Raw genomic sequence first — 17,272 nt, 5'->3', positions numbered from 1 at the left:
TAGTAGCATCCTGCCCTGTTCCCCAACCAGATGCTGCAGGACTGTGTCCTGGTCAGTGGGTTCATTCCTTGCACTGGGATCACCCTCAGCTTCCAGTTCATCCCCTCTCATAGGACAGCCCTGCTCTGGCTGCTACTTGACAGTGTCTCAGCTAGTGTTTGGGTGAATCCAGCAAACACCTTCCTAAATGCAAAAGGAGCAGCTATACTTTCAGGAGCTACTCAGACCACTTTTCACCTGATCAGACAACACTCCATTCAGCCTTGAGTGTCGTGAACACTGGGCAAAATCTGCAGGTTCATATGGGAAGAGAGGGCAGCTGTTGCTGCCACCTTGACCACACTGACAAGGTCCTTGAGAATAAGCCACCAGGCATCCTCTTCACATCAAAGCAGGCAAGAAGAGGCGGTGGAGCAGAGCTTGAACCGAGTACCTTCTCCATGATCAGTTTCAAAAGAGGTAAGAACCCATCTGCTGATTCAGCCCAGCTGGAGATGTATTTGTCATAGGAGATTTTATAAATATCTCTAGGGTGGATGTCAAGAGAATGGGACCAGACTCCTTTCAGTGGTGCCCAACGATAGGATGAGAGGCAACAGGCACAGACTGAAGCACTGGAGGTTCCATCTGAATATGAGGAGAAACTTCTTTCCTTTGAGTGTGCCAGAGCCCTGGAACAGGCTGCCCAGAGAAGCTGTGGAGTCTCCTTCTCTGGAGATATTCAAACCCACCTGGACACCTTCCTGTGTGATCTGCTCTGGTGAACCTGCTTTAGCAGGTGGGTTGGACTAGATGATCTCCAGAGATCCCTTCCAACCCCAAATATTCTGTGATTCATAGAATTTATACATCCCTCCTCTTTCACTACAGTTCATCAGGTGACCAGGGCGAAGAAAAGCAGAGTCCAAGCAGCCTCCTCACTGCTGGCCCTGCAGAAAGGATGCTGGTTTGACCCTAGATCCTGATCCAAGATGAAATTTGTCATTGACTCATGGGCCCTGCATTTCCTCTCCTATTGTCTGAAAGCCAGTTTCAAAGTTGTTTTTGTAGCCCTTTGTGACGTCCCAGTGCAGCTGTGCTAAATTCCAACATGAAAGTGAAGAAATAAAAGGGAATTGGGATCAGAGCAAACATTAAAAGCCTTCAGAAGAGATTTTCTTCTGCAGAGCGTCGATAGACAGAGAGCCCATCATGGTGGACTCACATGTGTCAGTCCGATCTGCAAGTGCGCTGGGGACAGTGCAGACAGACTGGGGACAGTGCATCCAGATTGAATAGCCTCAGATAAGAACATTGATCAAAGCCTTTAAATCTTGCTGGACCACATCTGGCACCCTTCATTTCACTTTATTTCAGGCAAATCTCTCACTGAAGTCCGGAAGGATCTTCTTGTCTGCAGTGTGAATAAACACAGGATTAGGACTTCACTTTTCATTTTTACAGGTCTATATTGAGTCCATTTTTGTGCTGCACTAAGTGCCATTGCATGCCACTGATTCACACTTGGTTTCTGAGTCATTCCTAACTAATTTTGTGAGCTGGTGGGTTGCACATACCTTCACACTCAGCCCTTCCAGTGAACTGCACAGCACTTTGTTTTAAAGTTTATTTTTCTAAGCTACTGTGTTCTTGCAGTGCAGGATAAAGCCAAGGATGTCTGGGGCTGCACTAGTTTGAGAGCTCTAGTTTCAGATTCAGTCTTCACACCAAGTCCAAATAAATCTTGACCTACCCAAGCACTGCCATTGCTTGAAGCTTCTGCCCTCAACCACAGGCACCTCCTGTTATTTAACAGCAGCAAAAATAATCACAAGACACGTAAGAGGCTTCTTAAGATAAGAGGCACTTCCCTTGTCCTCATATCACTCTGTACTGCCTCTGCTCATGTGGAATGGAGACCTCCCCAATCTTCCAGCCCACTGAAGAGAAGCTACCAAATTAATGTATACTGTGATTAAGTTCTAAAAGATGTACCCTTCATTAACCAATTAGCAGGAGATAAATGCTTTCTGACCACCTACAAAATGAGGGGATATTTTTCAAGTTTTAGATGCTTCTGCATGACAAGAGGGAGACAGAAGATTAAGTAATGCATTGTAGAGAAGCAGAGTGCTTAGTTTATATTTAACTAATAATTAATAGATGTATTGTAAGTAAGAAACTAAATTATAACTAACATCATCAATTATTTCTTAGTATAGATGTATTGTATGTCAAAATTTTCAAAAATTGCAATGCATATGTAATAATTTTGTGAAAATAAGCAACACAAGAGCATCCAGTCTTTGGAGCACCTATGTAGGATGATCCCCAGAGCTCCACAGCATTGTTAATAAAAAATGCTGCCTAACAGTAAAATTGACTCTGCTGTTAAGTTTATTTCTCCGTTTCACCACCACATAACACATATGCCCACAAGACACACTCAGTTCTTCTCCTGAAACTGTCTCTCCCCCTTGCTGCAAAGTCCCTGTGTTAAGGAGATTTTCACTATGTGCAGCTCCTACCCGCCTTTTATCCCCATGCTACCCTATCAGTCCAGCCTCCTGCACTGTCCAACCCTCTTGCCCAGTTGGTGCTCAGCTGAAGAGTTTCCACGGCTGGAGCAGCACGGAAGGGACAATCTGCACCTTGGCTTCTCATGTATTTGCTGATGAGCTCTGGGAGGGAAGTTCACAGTATGTTTGGGATTGGAAGGGACCTCAAAAGATCATCCAGTCCAATCCCCCTGCTGTAGCAGGAACACCTACGTGAGGTCACACAGGAACATGTCCAGGCGAGTCTGAATGTCTCCAGAGAAGGAGACTCCACAACCTCCCTGGGCAGCCTGTTCCAGTGTCTGTCACCCTTACTGAGACGAAGTTTTTTCTCAAATTTAAGCGGAACCTCTTGTGTTCCAGTTTGATCCCATTACCCCTTGTCCTATCATTGTTTGCCACTGAGAAGAGCCTGGTTCCATCCTCATGGCACTCACCTTTTATATATTTATAAACATTAATGAGGTCCCACCTTAGTCTCCTCTTCTCCAAACTAAAGAGCCCCAGCTCCCTCAGTCTTTCTTCATAAGGGAGGTGCTCCACTCCCTTAATCATCCTCGTTGCCCTACGCTGGACCCTCTCCAGCAGTTCCCTGTCCTTCTTGAACTAAGGGGCCCAGAACTGGACACAACATTCCAGATGTGGTCTCACCAGGGCGGAGTAGAGGGGAAGGAGGACCTCTCTCGATCTACTAGCCACTCCCCTTCTAATACACCCCAGGATGCCATTGGCCTTCCTGGCCACAAGGGCACAGTGCTGGCTCATGGTCATCCTGTTGTCCACCAGGACCCCCAGGTCCCTTTCCCCTACACTGCTCTCTAATATGTAATTTCCCAACCTATACTGGAACCTGGGGTTGTTCCTGCCCAGATGCAGGACTCTACACTTTCCCTTGTTAAATTTCATTAGGTTATTCCCTGCCCAACTCTCCAGACTGTCCAGGTCCCGCTGGATGGCAGCACAGCCTTCTGGCATGTCAGCCACTCCTCCCAGCTTGCCCTCCAGTTGCCCTCCAAAGTCTCCTGCAAGTCCAAAAGTGATGGATCTGGACATGTCCTTGCATGCATTGGCAAACACAGCTTTCCACACTGCAGCATCAGGTTCTTGCAAAGCTAGTTTGAGCATATTTGTGAGTCTTGCTTCATACCAGGAGGGCCAGCTTTCAGCAGCTGCCAGAGCTTATGTCAGACTCCACACACAATGGAGTTTACAAGTTTTTCTCATCCTCTCTTGTCTCCCTTCATAGATATCCTGTAGACTTTGCACCAGGAAGGGGTGATAACCACCAGCTCTTCAGGGACAACACACCTACCTCCAATTGTACATTCCCACTTCCCTGTTCTCACTGAGATGACCAAGGACAAAGCATCTCCGTACTTTTGATCTATGCCTACATAATAGAGACTCTCTTTTTAGTGAAAGCCTTGAACCTTTACACCAGCTGCAACATACACCAGCAATAAGGCAATACACTACACCCCTGTTTGCATTTCCCTTTCTTTTCCTCACTGGCCTTTCTCAGCAACTGCCTCACCCTACAGAAACATTTACCGCCTCACCTAGCTTTGTTACGAGAACTTGTTCTATAGGTTTTACAGCTAACATGGCTTTAAGTTACCAAGTAAAGGAAACCTCACTTCTGAGGCTTTCACTGTCTAAAATACTTTCTAAGCTTTTTATATTACAGGCTTTCCTTCCAGTTTCTGCCCAGTGTCCCTTTTACCTGGCTGGAATAGCTATTGGTGCAACCGTCCTTGTGCCTCGAGGGAAGACAGGATTCCTGTGCATGAGGACAAGGACTAATGGTCCTCTCCATGGGACTGAGAGCTGGAGGATGGCTATTATCCTTCTGGCTCTAAAAAGTAGACTTGTATCATAATGTGGCTGCCCATTTATGCCAATACTCATGTCCCCAAGAGCTGAGTACCACAATGAAGCACAGGCAGTACAAACATTTCTGTTGTTTTCTTGTACACAGGTCCAATTAAATACATGAGGGTTGAAAGTTGTCTTTAGGGAGGACTATGGTTGCATGAGACAGAAATTACTGTGTTCAGAAAATGTCAGCATGCTGAGAGACAACTGAGCCTCATAGCTGCTGTGCCTGAGCAACCACGGGCAGGCTCCTCTGTTTGGGTAGTCTCAGTTCCCCTGGATCACATCCTAGTGCTTAGCAGTGAAACCCCAGTGTTCAGAGAAACCTGGACATGAGGAAGGGGTCCAGTTTCCACCCTTGCAGTGGACTACAGGACTGGAAGATCTAACTTTCAGGAGCATCAAGCATATGTGGATGGGAGGCCATCATGAGACTTTCTCCCTTTTTGGCATCTCCAGATGCACCCAGCAATCTATAACATAGGATCTAAAGTAACTTACGGGCAAGGTTAATCCTTTTTATACACTGTAGTAATGTGGGTTTAATAAATTGAACTTTTACCAGGATTTATTGGAAATAAGCAGCCCAGGAATCATGTGAAGCCCTGTACAGTTAGGGCAGTGCCTGCATCACCACTGGAGGTCTTTCAGTACCTGACCACCCACTCACCACTTCAAGGGTTGGTCCTTTCTGGACAGTTTTCTAGATTTCATAAGCCTCACTGCACACCAGACTCCAGAAATCATGAGTCAAAGCTGACTGAAATGAGAGCTAGGATTACTGAAACTCACTGTCAGGTTTTAACAGATTATATTGAGCTGGCTTTTGGCTGCATTTATGTTCATACCTAATCAACAGACTCTTACAGAAACCCTTCAGAGGTCTCACAGTCTTCTCCTTAATTTGGGTTATTTACAAATCCTTGGGCATGCAAACAATCAACAGGGAAACAGAGACATACAAAGTCAGCCTTACAAATGGCTTTTCACAGAAACAGTCTCAGAACTAGATGTGTTGCTTGTTGTTTCTACTCTGACACCATTTTACATCTCCCTCCTGCTTTCCTGCCCCACTGCTGCACATAGTCTACGTTACAATCATTCAGTGAAAGATCACAAATCTGTACATAGTGGCAATACCCACCCTGGTACTCTATTGGCAGGATTCTGTGCAAATCAAATGCACTTTCCCAGTCTCAAATCACCAGGCTTGATAAGGCTTTTGTGCTGCATAATCCTTTACATATATTTACTACAGTACATTTCATATTCAGGACACATGCAGTAGTTCTGTACCAAGGAAGTCTTTAACCTGTTTTGGTTAATTCATGGATGAAAGATGACCACTGAAAACCATCCAGTTCATGTTGCCAGCAGATCAGCTTCATTAACATCTTTAGTCAAAGCTGTTGGCAAGTCAGACTCTTTATCTCAGAAAAAAATTACAATGTTCCGAAATGTTGTCTTCTTCCAGTTCTTACCAAGAAAATACTTGTGAAGTTCCTAAACCAAAACATGGTTCAAAGGCGCTCCTGAGTAAAACTGAAGGATGAATTTTACCATTGGATTTCAGATATGCAGAGGAAAAAAAGTTCACAAAACTAATTGCAGCTGCAAACACTTCGAAGGAATGGAGCTTTGGGATTGCTTCAAGGAGGAGATGACCCCGCAACCAGTCACTACAGGTCTAGCAACTGAGCCAGCTCTTCTCTGCACACAGCATCAGCAAATGGTCCACAGGCTTTGGAAATGAAGTTTCTCAAGGAGCTGCCTGGCACCACAGCTTGGCAGACCTGGGTCACAGCCAGCCCGTGTCATAGTGCTCCTTGGAGTCACAGATTTCAGGGCATGACATGAACTTAAGTATGCTGTTAAGGAGCTGGAAATAAAGCTGGCAGGAAGCCACAAAGGCCAGATTGAAAACCTTCCTGCCAGAGAGGATTTCACTGCAAGAGCTGAGGAACTGACACATTTCCTTTCATGTTTTCCTTTAAATGAAGACACATTTCCAGCATAAAACTCCCCGCAAGGTTCCGTTATTGAAAGGCCTTGAAGCCTGATCCTGCAAAAGCTTTGACTCACAAATAATTTTCTGGAAGTGTGAGAAATCACTGCATTCACTCTTCCAGCATCTCCTTCAACTGCCCTTTTGCAGGGCTGACTCCAAAGGCAGAGCTGCCTACGGCTGACTCAGCAATGAACCATTTCTGGAGGTTCATCTGACACATCCCTGCCTTGTTTGCAGCATCATAGCTAGCATCCAGTCACATCACCCCCTTGAAACAACACGCAAGACATGAAGCAGATGTAGCTGCATCTGTGACAACATCTGCATGAAACAACATATGCTGGTTACTTACAGCATATTCAAACTGCAGATTAAAATCCCGGTTGTTTGCTTGAAGTTGTCTCTCTTCCTCTGTAAAGAAGAGAAAACATGTCAGACATGCTTGAAGGTAAGCACAGTCAATACAGACATCCATCAGGAAAAGCAAGCAGAGCTGCTAAAAGACAATGTCACCAGGAATCTGTGCTCTGTGCAACCACCCCATGTCAGGGAACTGAGAAGCTTGGTGATGACACTGATGGAGCAGCACTGTGGACAGGTACCACAGCACTCTAAGCCCATACTCTGAGTTTCCCCTGCACACATCCCACTGCAATGCCACCACTGGTTTTACAGGGTGTTCACCTTCTCTTGGGTAAGAATTAATGCTTAACTAGTGGTACTCAGTATTCCAACTCTGCTTCCTCTCTTCTCCCTGAACTGTCCGAGGCTGTTGCCATCAGTCTACTGTTCGTGACCTTCCTCCAGTACAAGTACATCTCATAGCATCATCTCACAGATGGGACATCACCACAAGAGCTATTGTGAAATCAAAACCTACTGGAAGGGATTTCAAAAGGTCATCATATCTATCCTCCAGCTCAAGACAGGGTCATGCCTGTCACTCGCAGTAAATGTCCTAGAAAGCTCCAGTGATGACTGTTCCTTAGGCTGCCTATTCCAGGACTGCAGTGTCCTTCTGCTGGTGGAGTTTTTCCCCATTATCTGACATAAAACTCATTACTTCAATTTAAATAAATTATATCTTCTCCCAGGATGGTCAACCATGCTCTTCTGCTCCCCCTTGGTTCCTTGCTCTACTTGCCAAAGACACAGGGCACATTATGCATTGAAGGCTGTTATGCCTTACTGTAGTCTTCTATTCCCAAGCATAGAAGCAACTCCAGTTTCTTCAGTCATTTCTTATGGGTCAGTCTGTCAGAAATAACATCACTCTTGCTGCTCTCCAATGGGGTTCCCAGCTAGTTCACCTCATTCTGGTTACACAGCTGAGGCCTTTCCAAAGCTGGCCAGAGGGCAAGGGACACTCCATCTGTCTTGTAGACAATGCATATTTGACATGGAAATTCACCTAGAAGTAATTTAAAATTATATCCTTATGCACCACCAGCATGCAGCTGATGGCATTCCAGAATATGATCCATTTTGGCAGATCCCTTCTGGCAGAGCCTATGCCTCATCAGGCAATGCAAATCTTTCATTTATGCCTGCTGAACTGCATCCAAATTTTTTCAGACTATTTCTCCAGCTAGTCAATTCTAATCCTATCTTTCAGTGTGCTTGTAGCTCTTGCCAGCGTGGTGCCATTCACAGATTTACTAAGTATGCTCTTTATTCTGCCAGCCAAGATGTAGAAGAAAATATTGAATACCAGACTCAGGATACATCCATCATGAATCTCTCAAGTTCCATAATCAGTCACTGATACCCATTGTCAGTGTATTTTTTTTTTTCTGAAAAGTTTGGCATTCACTGTGTGGTGATTTTATCTTGAACGTGTATCTCCAGTTTACTTGTAAAAATGCCATAAATGACAGTCAAGACACCCGGCAGTTATCTAAGGCTAATTCAAAAGCCCTCTGGCTACCACTAATACAGAATTAATTTTGGTTTGATGCAGTTTTTCAGGGCTGCTGACTGTTAATCATTTCTTCCCCCACACACACACTTCTAGTTGCTTTGAAGTGGTTTGTTGGATTGTTCAACCTTTAACCAAGTAAAGAACCTAATATATCTATAATCACTCAGCTTTCCTTTTCCCCCTGTTTCAAGATAGATATTATGCTTGTTCTTTTCCCAGTTTTCTGAACTTAAGCCGTGTGTGCACCAGAAACTCTCAAAGTCATCATTGCCTCAGGACATCATCTGCCTTACCTAGCCAACCCATTCCCTCTCTATTCCATGCCCAAACCTCCCCACTTCTCCTGTTTCTGGCAACTATTACGTTAGACGTCTAAAGGAAAACAAACAACAACAAAAATATTTCTTAACATTATTTGCTAGGCTTTTTTAACTGAGTAGCAGACATGAACTGTTTTTGATCGCCCTCTTACTAGAATGGTTACAGAACCCCAGAGATCCCAACTCTTACAGAACAACTTTCAATGCCCTTTACGTCCTCAATAGCTTTTTCTGGCATTTCACTTACCCTTCCAAGCCTTTCCCTGAAAGGTGGTAACTTACATCTGTGCCCTTGATATCAACTATTTAAGGAAAAGACAGCTCTGCTTAATTCTCCCTCCACCCCAGATTTTTTTCCCATGAGATCTCAGTTACTAGTTCTTCATATTTACTGAAGATTTCCTTCTTAAAGTCCATTTTGAACACTTTGCTATTGTCATATTTTCCTAAGTATCGTACCGTCATTTCATAACCATTCCTGTTTACACTCCCTCCTGCTTTCCTAGGACCAGGTCGCTCCTCCCTGTTGGAGGGAATCAGTTCTGAAACAGCCTCCTCTCTAGCTCCAAAAAATTACCAACCTCTGCACCAAAACCCTGTGCCAGCAGAACAGGTCGTGCTCCCCTGTGCTCCTCTCTGTCTCTGCATAACTAGAATTCTTCATTTACCACTATGCTCAGAAAACTACGTATTATTTTTTCACAAAAGACTGCCCTTCTCAGTTTGCTGTGCCTGTGTTGTTTACCCTTGTAGCATTATTCAGAGATCTGCTATTTGTTCATCTCTTTCTTCACACTGGATCTCAGAGCATATGGACATACAAGGAAAACCTCTGATACCCTTCCAGAATAAGCTTTATTCTTTTCTATTAATATTCCAGCCTCATGAGTTATCTCAGCATGTGTCTATTATACCTATTAAATGACGAGTTAAGACATCTAGTTCTTCCTGTTTATTCACTCTGGCATTAGCAAGCGTCTGAGCTATTCAGTGCATTGAACTGCTATCCTTCCTCCTTTTCCTCCAATAACCCTATAAATAACACAGCCTCCCTAATTTTCAAGTCTTTTTTTCAAATCACCTCTCTTTTTTTTTCTCTCTGTGGGTTATTTTCATCAAGCCCTCTAATTACTAATTTAAAGCTATGTTAGCAGGTAAATGTGCTTTTTACTTTCTTTAGGCACATCTAGCTGTGTGAGACATTTCCAAGTCAGCTGCCATCTGCTCCTACTGGGTGATTCAGACCAACACAGAGGCTTCATTCAAGACCCTCAAAGTGCTTAATCCTTCACTGCTTTCCTTGGACACATTTTTCTCTTCTTTTACAATGGAGACAACAATGTAAAGAGAGATCAGAGTAACTTGTCTGACATCCCAGAGGAAAACAGAAGCAGAGCTCAAGAGGTCCAGGCTTGCAGGGCTTCAGCTATTGTGTTATGTGCCCCTGGAGGAATTTTCCTGAGAGCAACCAGTATTATCAAAGCAGATGAAAGATAAAGCTATTTGTTAAAAACAGAACTTCCCAACACTTGCACATTTCCTCCTATACAGCAAGTGCTACTCTGATCCCCTCCCCAAGGGCTACAGGTCTAGTCCTGGAACAAATGCCACAAAAAAAAAGATAAACAGCTTTAATGTAAAGAGGAATAGATGACACAGCTTGAAAACCTACTGGGCTACAGAGGCACGTTCGCAGAGCCTGTGCGGGTCCTGGGAAGACCATGTGCTCACGTGGAGCAGCACAGGGAAGCCAAAGACTTGTGGTGACCCTGAAATGAAAGGCTGAGCACTCACAGGGGACCACACTGTCCGTGTTGCTCACAGCCAGCAGGTCTACCCAGCTGCCTCGCCAGAAGGCCCTACAGAAATACATGGTGGATGGGAGAGTTATGAAGACATCCAGAACTGCTAATCTGGGCTGGAGACCTTCGGGTACATATTCTCTTGCCAGGACATATCACACAGGGCACACGACAGAGACTTGGGGTCACGCAGCAGCTTCTGGGAGACTCTGAAGTCCTCAGTGACTTTCCATTTTTTGTTGGCAGGGCAGCCCTCGAGGGGACAGCAGGCAGAAACAGAAATCCAAGTGCTGCCGGTAGTAGGTGGAGGTTCTGTGAGCTCCTTTGGTCTTCACAGGGCTTGCGGGGGGTGTGAGGAACTGTCCCCCTTACTCAGCCTGTCCCCCAGGGTCTGTACAGCTGTGGAAGAGCCATTTAACATATGCATTTGAATCCAAGGATCTGAAATGCTCCTAGAAAGAAACCATGCATGTACCTGCTGCAGTGAGGAAAAGCGCCTGGCTTCCCACCGCAGTGAGGGATGCGCTCTGCATGAGGAGCAGCTTTTATGTGAGACTCACAAACAGCTGCAAAAAGCTTTGGGATGGCACAAAAACATGAAGCAGTGGGACATGAAACAGAAACGGCAAATGAAACTCACTCAAGGCATTGCTCTCCTGTGTCATGGTTGCATGGTACCCAGCGGCAGATTTTCTAGGACAACCCTCTTCTGAAGGCTCCAAATAGTTATGAACCTGGTTCAAAACTGAATGGGAAGTCTCTGTCCTGCCACAGCCACCTGTCCCTAAAGGCTAAAATATGAGGCTAATTTCTGTAGTAAGAATTTCTTTTTTTTTTTTTTTTACTGGATAACAGCCAACACCTCTGGATAAAGCAAGAACAACCACAAGGAATTGTGAAGGGTGCCTCATGCAACAACATCAGCAGACAGAACTTTCTGTGCTCTGGCTACACCAAAAGAGAACCACCACTGACCACATGCACAGGGCAACACTGCTTTGGTGGTTTTATTTTTACCAACAGAGAACTGTGAGGTCCTACTGCTGTGCCTCCTAAACCAGCAGTTCCCAGCTGTCACAGACCAGGCAACTCTTACTTGTTTCTGGAACGGTTTGGACAGAAATGAAGCCTCTTGGGTGATCACAATAAACAAAAAGTTAGGGAAAGACAAGCATTACACCAGTTTCACCTTGAAACCACAGCTCAGAGTATTCTGGCTGTAGATCCAAGCATGCATGTCTTATCATGCCCTGTTGATTCTGAAAGCACTGAGGAAAAAGGGAGGGGAAACCTGAAGGGCTATCAGATGAGAAGTATTTAATTTCTGAAAACTTCTTTGTATCTCTAATCAACTCGAACTTCCTGCTTCTGCAAACTGCAGTCACAAATCACTGGAAAAAAGGAATGGGGTTTGTACTCCAAGTTATCATTTCACTGCCACTGAAAACTATTTAAAATTATTCATCAGTGGAAACTCAGCATACATAAATATGGCTTAGTGCCCAGTTCTTGGTCTAACCACTGAGACCGAGTCACTGGGAAAGTGGATGTTTTCTCAGGCAGACAGATTTAGGAGCTAAACCACAGAATAACATCTGTATTTAATAAAATTAAACCCATGCCAAAATTCAGCTATAAATGTAACTGGCTATCCCACCAGCCTCCTCCATTTAGTACTGCTGCATGGAAAAGTCCTGCATAAGGTTACATTCAAGATCTGGTCAGACAGCCTGGAAATTTGTTTCTGGTTTATGCTAAGCAGCATATGCCAAAAGCAGTGCTTTCAATAGGCTATTGGAAAAGTTTTGTAGATATTATGTCTTGTGGCTCCAAGAAACAGGAGGTTTGAGATCTGCCTGGTTTTGCCAAGTCATACACAAACTAGGTCCTCATACCTCATGCATGAAATGAACACAGCCCAATTAGGGGAGTGTCAGCTTAACTAAGCCTGACAACAGAACAGAGACAACATAAACTCTGTAAAAATAATGATCTCTACTCCACCCTTTATACAAGCGACCTCAAGAGCATGAATGCTGCTCTGGACCAGCTATGAAGAGGGGTATCCAGGAGCTGGATCCTGGCTTCCCTTGCAGAGTGGCTCTCAGCAAAGCTATTAACCTCACTTATACCAAGCCAAGGAAGCTGTGACATGGTTATTCTGGTCCCAAGGGCATGAATCTGTCCTTCCTGACACTGTAATTCAGTTTGCCCCTGCAACAGGCTGTAAGCAGTCTCAGAAGACCTACCCCAGCCACAGCACATTCTTTTATTTCAGATCTCATAATGTTCCTCCTTCCACTGCACCCCGTCCCCTCCTACTTTTGTTGACTCTGCTTTTGGACACCTTATCATCATTGTGGGACAGCTTCGGTATCACATCTCAGCGACAGCACAAGTGCCACCCAGGAGATCACCCATCCCTTCACAGGCAGAGAAATCTCACCCCTTATTTCTGGTGTTTACCGGACTGTTATTTCTTGTGCACAAGTAACTGAAACCTGACATGGTCGGGTCCTCTATACTCCCCTCAAAACAGAGAAAGACAGTGTGCACTGAAAGGCAAATCCATGGGAGAGGGCAAGGTAACTAAAATCTTTGCTCCTAGGGACGTTATTCTACAAGCTAACAGCCAAAGTCTCCTTGCACCATAAAACAATCATGAGAGATGAAGGAACCATGCAACAAGATCTCCATTGCAGGCACTGTACCAGGGTGGAGCTGCCAGCAGAACAGGATTATTTTTTACAGCAGCAATATCACAATATTTCACATTCATAATACAGCAGTGCCTTGCTGGGATCAGAGCTGCACCCAGCAAACTCTATCCAAAATCAAAACCAGCGATCTTTACCCAGCAAGCTCGACATTTAACATGGATCAGAGGATACGCGGGTGAAGGGAAGAGCCACACCATGTGTCTGAGGCTCACACTGGTTGAATATCTACATTTCATGGCCAGCCTGGGGCACAGACAAAAGCCGAACTCTCATTACCCGAGTGCCAGGCTAACGCTGTGACCTGCCTGGTGTCGGTGCGCCAGCTGCTCTGCGGCACGAAACCCAAGCCCATCCCTGCCCTGAACCGCAGCCAGAGCCGAGCAGGGTGCAGCCAGCGTGGCCGGGGCAGGAGCAGCGGTGAGAACCCGGCGGGATGGAAACAGGGAAGGGGAAAGTCACAGCAGGAACATGCCCAGCTGCCTGGCAAACCAACGTGTCTGGGTTTTTTTTAATTATTATTGAGTCAAAGGAGGGGCTCTCCAGGGATCCACATTACAAAACTGCGCATTTTTGATGTGTAGATGCTCTCTGTTCTGTGGAGCCTCTCTGGCTGCTGTGGCTGGAGAGGATTTATGCTGGCAATCACAGGCATTTTCATCTCTGAAATGGAGTAGCTTGTACTAAGTGTGAGGGATTTAATTTTTAAAAAACCTGCGGCAAGACCATTCAGAGACACCACCATAAAAGGGTTTAGCTCTATTCCCTCCTGCCTGTTCCTCCATTATTAAATAAAGATCTTCTTTATTATGTCATTTTGCCTTGAAAGAACACGAATCCTTCTTCCTTCTGAAGAAATTAAATGCTGAAATACACTTTTGTGGTCATGGATTGTGTCTTTGGTGCTTGGTACTGAGCCCAGCCTCCTGCTAGCACTAAACAAACGCTACGTGGCAACGGGAATTTCCCACACAGGTAAAACATATCATATGCCCATGGTATTAATACAAAATTATTTTTATCCTGGCATCACTAACAGAGGGCCCTCTTGGGAGAGGTACTGACATCTTCATTTTCATAGAGCGGATGCAAGGTCTGAAATAAAAAATTTTAAGGATGAACTGAAATTATTTCTGCCTCAGGTCTAGTGCATTTTTAATAAGATAAACTTCAATATTTATATTATCACTAGGAGGAGAGAGAAAACAAGCAAAGATAGCTCCAAATGGATGCCTTAGATTTGCCCAGCGTGAGCAACACTTGCGGTCAAACACCACTTTTGGGACACAGGCCTGGAAGAAGTGCTGGATAACCTTAAACCAGAAAATATTGCCTCCTAGGTTATTCTGGGAAGGAACAGGGCTGTCTCCTCTCTCTCTTTCCCTGTCTCCTACAATAACACAAGTTCCGGTTTTCCTTCCCTTCCTCCACCTGGCAACACCTCACCCACCTGCGTTGGCTCTGGGCAAGGGGTGAGGACTCACAACATAACTGGAATGCCTTGCAACAGATTACTTCTCGGGAAGCATCTCCATCTTTTCACGTCTGTTTTCAGTCCACTTCAGAATTAAAGTATGCATTTTTTGAAATATATTACTAATAGCAGTAACAATCACCTCTTCTTCATTTTGGAAAATTTTAATTTTAAAATTTGTGGTTTTTTTTTTTTCAAATTTGGTTTAGAATTTTATATCACTTTGTATCCTGGTTTTTGTCATAGTTCACAATATTTTGACCCATATCAGCATGCCAAATAAAGCAGCTGAGATAGTAATTTGTTTTCATTTAAAAAAATCCTAGTCTGACAGTGACAGACTGGCATATATGATTCCCTTTACTAGAAAACAGTATCTCCTAGACGTGCTGGTACTGCCACAGCTTGACACGATTGCACATGTTAATAACAGCAATACAAAGTGATAGGAAGTGATGCAAAAAACACAAAAATAAATACAGCTCTGACACAAACTTAGAGAAGTTTTTCAAATCACAGTTATTGCCCCCATGGGAAATTATGTAAAAATAAATACATTTTTAATACTCAAAGTCTGTTGTGGTAAAACATTTCCTATTAGATCTAAACAGGAGTCCCAGAAGGCAGCCAAGCTTTATGTCAGTTTTCGGCTGCTTTCTCCATAGGGAGCTGGTACCCCCGCCAAGCTCTGCCCAGAGCCCAGCTCCTCAAAACCCAGCTGCCCTGGAGAGCAGCCTGTCCCTAGCAGAAAGAAGGAAAACCTAGTGGAGCTTTCCAAAAGCCTTGGCTCAATTTATATCCTTCTCCTTCCTCTCACAGGGCCCCTAGGCTGGGCTTACAGAGACTAAGCTGTGGCAGTGACTACTCTTGCCATTGCCTGGAAGCTCACACCTTGGGATAAAGTTGTTTGTGTAGGTGAGTTCTCTCTGTTCCCTGTCTCTCTTTGTGTCATAGATACTGCTTGACAACCCCTATCCTTGATGTACGAAGCTCCAATGTTGAGTTAAGCTGCTGTCAGATCAAGCCAGTGAGCAGAGATATTCCACATTTTTAGCCATCACCAGTTCCTTCCCACACACTCCATGAACTGAAAGCATCCCCATTCCCTTCTGTTTCATTGGTGTTTATTGTAGGTTAAACCTCGGTGTAAAAGATCTCAGGCATCTCTGCCACAGAAATAGCACTGCAGCCTACCTAAGAGATGTACATCCCCACTTCAGCTTGAAGAGCTTCACTAAGGTTCAGTCATCTAGGAACTGGTTTCCTCCAACAGTCTGTGTGTCTGTCTTGACACTACACAACTGTTCCGTGAAGTTGAGTTTTATGTATATCCCTGATTCCTTGTGAACACAAAACTATTTAAAAAAATTACTCTTATCTCCAAGAAATACAGACCATGTAACCTGTCTTGTTAAACTATACCTATCCTGAAAAAAACCTCCTAATTTTGCCTGCATCCTAGCTCATGTGGAAACATCCATGTCTTGCTGGGAAGAAACAGCAAAGTATCACTGGTTCTCATGGGAGGAATCCTGATCTCAGTTTCAACAGCTGACGCCTGAGGTAACCCATTCCCTTCCATGGAAGTCATATCACAAGCATGGCTCTCCAGTAAGGTTAACTGTCACCTAACTTTGGATTTGGAATAGAAATTGGGTCCTTCTGTGAGCAGTACTGTCCCTCCAAGATGAGTGCATGAGATGTTCCCTGCAGAAAGCCTTGTCTGCTCTCAAGCAGCACAGTCCCATGGACTTCTCCAAATACAAAGGCTTATAAACTCCTGGATTAAAATAGCACTTCAACCCTGGCATTTACTCCAGTGAAATGTTTGCAAGGAGCAATCATAGCCCTTTCAGCTTTTGGGCTGCAAGGCAAAATAATTAAAAATAAAGGGAAGGGACAAACGCTCTTTTAGATTCCTGTTATGGAAGCGCCTCATTTCCCTGATCACCCCAGCTTCCCTTACCCAGTTTGAACTCATTGTTTTTGAACTGGTGATCAAAAGCGCATAAAATACGAAAATAAATGTGTTTTTTTTTCCCTGTGAAATATGTGGTTTATATCTAGGAAGATATGAGTTTCTTAGGCATACGGTTGAAGGGAGGCTGAACTTGCCTGCTAAAACTCAGATACAGGACCAAGCAAAACACAAAACTTTCCCAAGATAGCAATGTAATCCTTTTGATAAACAGAGAGCTGCTGCTTTACAAGTGAGAATGCCCTGCATGGAAGGTGGTTCACAGACAAGCCTGTGCTCCCCATCTCCAAAACCAAGATGGAGAAAGAGAACTCAGGCTGGCAGAGAACCTTCCCCAGGACAAATCACAACCTCCTCTCCTGGGATTTTCAGAGCATCAATGAGACAGTCCTGTCTTAACACTACAGCTCACGATCTACCCTGTGCCAGGAAGGAGAAACAGCAGCACAATCGCAAAAATAAACCTTTGGGAAAAAGCAATTCAGACTTCTGAGCTATTGAGAGGTTGGGAAAAAAATAATTTTTTGTCAAAATACAGGTAGGCCACCAGTCTCTGGGTTCATTAAATAGAGGGAGGAACACCCTGGAAAAGAAAGGCTAGTGACAGAATCTGTGGACCTGGATCCCTGACCAGAGATCA

The 17,272-nt window shown here is 44.4% G+C and overlaps 1 protein-coding gene across 4 annotated transcripts in view; it reads right to left on the bottom strand.

The window, feature by feature from the left end:
* The window catches only part of LOC102097598 (phospholipid-transporting ATPase ID), a 91,977-nt gene that overhangs the window by 54,135 nt on the left and 20,570 nt on the right, over nucleotides 1-17,272 (bottom strand). For all 4 annotated transcript variants that reach the window (XM_065047147.1, XM_065047146.1, XM_065047148.1 and 1 more), the window contains exon 3: nucleotides 6,773-6,831. In XM_065047147.1, coding sequence (XP_064903219.1) covers nucleotides 6,773-6,831 — 59 coding nt within the window. The remainder of the gene's footprint in view (nucleotides 1-6,772; nucleotides 6,832-17,272) is intronic.

The sequence above is a fragment of the Columba livia genome, chromosome Z (genome assembly GCF_036013475.1).
Source record: "Columba livia isolate bColLiv1 breed racing homer chromosome Z, bColLiv1.pat.W.v2, whole genome shotgun sequence".
NCBI lineage: Eukaryota > Metazoa > Chordata > Aves > Columbiformes > Columbidae > Columba > Columba livia.
Note: the sequence above shows the minus strand (reverse complement) of the source record. Positions and strands in the feature narration are given on the sequence as shown.